Raw genomic sequence first — 6619 nt, forward strand, 5'->3', positions numbered from 1 at the left:
ATAAACAAAATATATATCATTAATGCGTATTCTAAGAACTAAATTGAAGGAAAGTGAAATTTACTAAATAATTTTACTCAGAATATCTGAAGGATTTATACAAACAGAAAATCTTTGAGACGTAAAATAACTAACGGGCGAGTGTTGACGAAAATATTATAACATTCCTTTTCTGATTTCCAGAACTATCTTATTTGTTGTGACATTACGGCCCGCTAAGCATCCTATTGAATATTAAAATTTCATTAAACCGTTATCGAAGCGTTTATAAGATGACACAGAAACCTATATAAAACTGTAAAAAAACGCCATAGATTTAGAAGTCGCTAGTAACTTGGGAACCTTTTCTCAGAATTCACAAAATATAAAGAAATACAAATTGAATTTTTAAATTATCTTAATTGTGCTTTACGCTGATATCCTTCGAGTTTCTTAAAATTAAAAAGGTTTTCGCACTGAATTCTGAGACAACCCTTTCGGGTAAACCGATACAGCGAAACGCTTTTATAAGCTAAGGGAATATTTATAGCCGATGACAAGATGCTGTGTTTGGTAAATAATGAAATATACACTCGGGGACAGAATTTGGGTCACTCGCTAGAAATATCTAGAAATTGACTGACCAACTTCTACAGTAGGAGTTGTTTATTCATAATTGTTTTGGCGTTGTTGTTAAGCTGTATTTTACAATGTTTAAAATGTTGTATTTACCTCTTTGTTGGACGGTCATAATTTATTGCCAGTTCTTCTCTTCCGTTCTACGCCCTTGATTTGAGAACTGGCATTAAATGTAAAATAAGAAGCATTTATTGTATATTTCTTTTTTGACTGTCTGAAGTTATATAAAAAAATAGAACACAACGTTATTTTGTTTTAAGATATACCTACTACATATATTGATATATACTGCAGATAACTATAGAATATTCCTCTTTTTATGTATCTCCTGAATCTTTCTTTGACAATTATTTTATGCCAACGTTTGCAACGCCGCGAAGCTTACAAGTGCGTTTCCGGATTGGCCTTTATACAATCAACAAAGCTTAATTAATGCGCTTTGTATTTTGAATATGTTGTTGTTTTTTTGCTTTTGTCCTAGAATTACGTGACTGACTAAATTTATTGTACGCGAGTGTATTGAACGCAAATTGAAATTATCTCTTGGAATATTCAAAATTTCAATAGACGAAGGCCGACTTAAAACTAATTAACAGATACGCTTAGCTGAATAAATTATTCAGGGTGAAATATCTACGAAAATATTATTGTAAGATCCCGTTTTGCTTTGTAGATTTCAATATGAAATATTGTTCGCTAATACTTGTCCCATTCATGATCAAAATCTTACTAATGTCGTTTGAATTATCTTCTTAATTACAATTTAAAGTTTTGTTGTATTTATTTGTTCAAACAAAATATTATTAATACTAGGTAACACAGCTTAAATTTTGTAAATATTTCAGTTTAAGTTTACAACCATTAAAACACTACGTACCTACTTGCTGTAGTGCTGGCATAGTGGTTTCAGCTTGCGATTGCATCTCGGAGGTCGTAGATTCAACCAATCGGTATAAAAAAAACATTGTAATGATACCGGCGTGCCTCAAACAAAAAACAGCGTCGTCTATCAGGCACAGAAGACTGATCACCTACTTAAACAGAAATCCGAGGCCCAGACCTCTAGAAATGTATAACGCCACTTTTTTACTTATGTATATGTAAAATGTAATTACGGTTTATATTCTAAATATACCATTTATCATTGATAATGAAGTTCCTTTATTACTTGTATAAACCTACTAGAGAAGAAGTGTAAGCCTGAGCAAGACATAGACCCGTGTATCCACCAAAAGCCTTTTAGTCCAGTCAAATTATGGCTAAAAACGGGTTAAATAAACATGAGCGAACACAGTTTGGGGATTTTGAGGATCGATAGGGGGGTGTATTCTGAGCATAAATTCCAATTTGAGGGGTTGTACTGAGGTCAGCTCAAGGTCATTTCGATGGAAACGCGTTTAATTCGATATCTCGAGAATGGTTAGTGTTAGGCGAAAAATTGTAGAGACCTTTTCTTTTCCTAACTAAATTTACTAACTTTTTTATTTGAAACTTTTTTTTATAAAATTAATATTTTTCAAGTTATTACTCCCGCAAGGCAGAAATTTTACTTTTTTTTCAATTTTTCGTCGTTTTCTCCCCAACCATTTAATTTTATTAAATTTTACCGATCATGGAAGTGTAGATCTTTTAATTATGAACAATTTTGTTCTTAAACTTTTTTCCGTAATGCCAATACCTTCGGAGTTATAGATTACTTTACCGAGCGAAATCCACGCCACTGTCGCAATATAAAAAGGTCAATCGATTAAACTATTTAAAAATTTGGTATTTAATTAAGGTAAATTTAAGTAAATTAACAATTAAAACTGTTTCACACATTTATTTATAGAAAAATAGGTTATAAAATTCGGAATATTAAGCACCCGAGGTCGATGGAAGTGATTCGTGAATATTCGTTTCTGCCTTGCGGGAGTAATAACTTGAAAAATATTAATGTTATAAAAAAAAGTTTCTGATAAAAAAGTTAGTAAATTTAGTTAGGAAAAGAAAAGGTCTCTACAATTTTTCGCCTAACACTAACCATTCTCGAGATATCGAATTAAACGCGTTTCCATCGAAATGACCTTGAGCTGACCTCAGTACAACCCCTCAAATTGGAATTTATGCTCAGAATACACCCCCCTATCGATCCTCAAAATCCCCAAACTGTGTTCGCTCATGTTTATTTATTTCGTAATTTGACTGGAGTATTTGCTATGCGCGCAAAAATGATTTTTCGATAAAAAAAACATCCAGAAAATAGTCTAGAAACTAGACTAGTTTCAGACCCAAAAAAATACGTTTGTAAGGCTAATAGTCTACACTCTACTTCTCTATAAATAAAAATCATCAATAAGGCCTATAAATAATAAGTAACACCTCCGGCGAATGATTAAATTCATAGCCGTTAGCCCAAACGTTATAACGCTATACCGTTAGATGGCGCTTTAGAAAAGACAATATAGATAGTTTTTAATCTTCCATTAAACTTCTCATGTCTCATAAACCCAAATCAAAGCCTTTGAACAAAAGCACAATGCAAATGTCAAGTTCCATATTATTTTCAGATGTTTGTATGTAAATTGTAACTATTTCTAACCCACCAGAAAATTTAATTGTCATTCCAGAAGTATTTAAGTCAGTTATTAGTATAAAGTATTTTTTTTCTGAGATATAAATATTACTAGAAATTACTGTAATATTGTGAATGTTACTGAGTTCTATATTGGATTTCTTGTGCTATAAAGATGTTGTCAAACTTGAGCTATGATCCAAGTCTCCTGGACTAATTAATAATAAAACTCTATATTAAAAACTACATTTATTATACTAATGTGTCTTCTGATCTTATATATTCTCCTATATCAGCTTGGTGGAAAGCAATAGTCGCTAGCGGGTCAGCATGTCTACAATCTGTTGTTGATCTAGAGGTAACTCCAAAGCCTATAGGAATGTCTGAAATGGTTAAGATAACTACTCCTTGATTTTTTGGTGTATTTTCTGTTATTCTACCAAGACCTGGAAGTGATAAATTATTGTATAAGAAACATTGTCTAAAAATATCCAAAAATATAAACATTTTAAATGTTTTTTTTTAAGAGTCAGTATTACATATTACATTTATTTTTAGAACTTTAAGAACTGGACAGATAGAAGACTCTACAGAACAGGCTTTACAATTTCATGCAGCAGTAAAATAATTTCTTATATTATTATTCTACTGAAACATTCCCTTATATTATTCACCAGTTGTATTTCTTCACTTTTTCTATATTCTGATATATACTGATGAAATATGATTTTTACGTAGCCTAACTTCTAAGAAGCTACATAACACATGGAACATTTTGTTTTCCCAGAATAAAAATGTATGTACTAAATAAATTTTTAAAAATTACACAAATATGTACAGCCCGATTTATGTTTTAAAATTAGCAACATATTTTACAGTTAATTTTTATTTATATAGATAGCCATACCCTAGCTATTTCCTTAAAAACACAAAGTAAAATAATACACAACTTATTAAGATGAAGAGATCCAGGTTAAAGGATGGCAATTATTTACAAATAGTTGAAGTGAATACTATTATAAAATTGCCAATAACATTCTATTACTGATAGGCTTTACAGTAAATAATTAAAACTTTACTTACCACTTTTAATGACATGGTGTCCATATAAAAATTGTTGTTCTGATGATGGTTTAACCCACAGCTTGTAAGGAGCGTATGGAGCAATATATGTCAACGCTGTAATGTGTAGTCTAAACTTGTTGGTCTTTGTAAATTTACCAAAACATGTTCCTGCAGAAATTAAGTGGTCTGGCTTCACCGTGTGGGCTAATTGCAATAAACGCTCCGATATGTAGTATACACGATCTTTTTTCTCTCTAAAGCAATATGTGCCATCTGGTCTGTCTATTAGCAGCTTAACATTTACGCCAATACTGAAAAACACACAAGAAAACACTGTAATCAAGTTCTATTCGAGTAACGATAATGTTGAGCATAGGGGTTATAATAGTAATGTACACCCGGGATATCAGTATTAAAAATAGAATACGTACTATTTAGTCAACTTTTCAAATAATAACCTCGTTCGGTCCTCTGATAAAATTTTCATTCTTAATTTTTAGTTTTTCGTAAATAAAAACACGTGCACAACACGACTGAATGTTGTTAATTTAGGTTTTGAAGTTTCTACTTTCAAGAATCACGTTCCTTCAAATTTCAATTCATTCGCCAATCTAATTCATTCTCATTATGTCAATGTCATATGCCACTGCTGATGCTTGACAATAACATTTGATAGATACAACAAGAGGACTTAAATTTTTTTATAATTATATAAGTAATTTTGTATATGATTTGAAATGATCCGGACATAATTAATTCTCGTAATTATTGATTAATTTCATAGCATTAATGTCAACTTTACGACCCTAGTGACACTAGTATGATTTTGAGAGAACGTTAAGCCCTTCCTTTTTTTTTTTTTTTTAATTTATTTATTAGCCGGATACAAAGTCCATTGGCACAAGCCCTTCCTTGCGTACAAAAAGTTGCCAGAAATTCACGAATACCCTATTTTTTGTATAAAACTACTTCTAGTAATGCAAATGCAGATAGTATTAAAACACAATACAAATAAGCACAATGTTTTTGCAAATCCCTAATATAAAATGTCACAGAAAAGAGGAACAAATGTGAAATCGTTGTGTCTCTACAAAAGTGTATAATATTCATAAAATAGCACTGTCTGATTGAAAATTTTATTATTGGATAGTTTTACAAATAAAAGTAAAATATTGTTTCAACACAAAATAAATTATTTTGAAAGCCTAACTTCTATCCGATTTTCAAAGATCCTAACGAGTGGTTGGCCAAATTGTAAATCAATAAGCAGCTGTTGGCAACCCTCTTAGTATTTCGTTCATGTTTAATTGGTGAACGTGGATTGAGGAAAGTTATAATTCTATAACTCTTTAGGTAAGTCAACATTTGTCATTTTTTATCGTGGTATATAAATAAAAGATAAGGAAATAATAATTGCAATTACTTATAAACTCGTAACTATTTACAGTTCTGTTAATTCATACATACTTTTTGTGCATTTAATTGTCTTTAAAAAGTATTTTCCCATCTGTTTACGTCGGCCTTGAGATAATATCCACGTGATCATAACAAAAGCTCTGCAATAAAATTAGTTTTTTCCTAATTAAATTTTGGTTTACGCCTACATTAAAACATTCTTATTCGTAGGCTACTCACCATATTGTTGCCTGTTCGGTGTACCAATACACTAAGTAAAGAAATGCGGGCGTATTTATTACACTAATAATTTCCAGATTTAAAATAAAAATAAAGTTCATATTTATTGTTAACATAATTATTTACAGACGTGTAAGTAATTATGCGTTCGCGCGATGCCGTAAAAATTCTCTTGACATGTCTGAAATTCATGTAAACAAAATACAAGATAGATGTATGTACTATGACAAGGTAGAGCGAAGATAATTTTATCGACTCTTCGCCGGAAAGCGACCTATTTGTGAAGCGTATGGGTGTAATATTCTATGATTTTAAAATGTTTTTAGAAAAGATTATTGGATAGCAAAAGGTTTTAATTTTATAAAAATAATTTAATTATATAAGATTTTTAGTTTAAATTTGGCTTTAGTTGAAAGCTGTAAATAAATAAATAAAAGGAAAAAATAAAAATTTATTTACGATCCCAAATATTTAACGACGAAAAATATATACCTTGTATAATATCAGCACACTTTGCTTTGATAATATTACACACTTTACTTTATGGCTTCATTTGATCCAGTTATACATCATAATTTTTCTTATATTAGACTCGGAAAATTTCGAAAATAAATTTCTTCCCCCAAAAAAGTGAAATGACTTTTTGTAACTCGTTACAAGAGATACGTCGACACACCCTTGTTTGTGATAATTACGGTGTAATTACCTTTTCCGACTCTTATGACGTCATTTTCCATTTGCAAATCT

General features: G+C 30.6%; 1 protein-coding gene across 1 annotated transcript; it reads right to left on the reverse strand.

Moving 5' to 3' along the window:
• Positions 1 to 3406: 3406 nt before the first annotated feature.
• On the reverse strand, positions 3407 to 4820 carry LOC125052690 (60S ribosome subunit biogenesis protein NIP7 homolog). The gene is made up of 3 exons (XM_047653672.1): positions 4669 to 4820; positions 4256 to 4548; positions 3407 to 3618 (listed from the first exon to the last, which is right to left on the reverse strand). Exons 1-3 carry the CDS (start codon positions 4722 to 4724, stop codon positions 3425 to 3427), a joined length of 543 nt encoding a protein of 180 aa, XP_047509628.1. The 5' UTR covers positions 4725 to 4820; the 3' UTR covers positions 3407 to 3424.
• Positions 4821 to 6619: the final 1799 nt, after the last annotated feature.

The sequence above is a fragment of the Pieris napi genome, chromosome 9, assembly GCF_905475465.1.
Source record: "Pieris napi chromosome 9, ilPieNapi1.2, whole genome shotgun sequence".
Lineage (NCBI taxonomy): Eukaryota > Metazoa > Arthropoda > Insecta > Lepidoptera > Pieridae > Pieris > Pieris napi.

Bases quoted from the DNA above. Each gene is read 5' to 3' on its own strand.
- LOC125052690 (XM_047653672.1), bottom strand. From the start codon at position 4,724: ATGAAAATTTTATCAGAGGACCGAACGAGGTTATTATTTGAAAAGTTG. The intron at 4,549-4,668 runs GTACGTATTCTA...TGTGTTTTTCAG, and splicing joins TTTGAAAAGTTGACTAAATA to TATTGGCGTAAATGTTAAGC. The intron at 3,619-4,255 runs GTAAGTAAAGTT...TATCACTTCCAG, and splicing joins ACACCATGTCATTAAAAGTG to GTCTTGGTAGAATAACAGAA.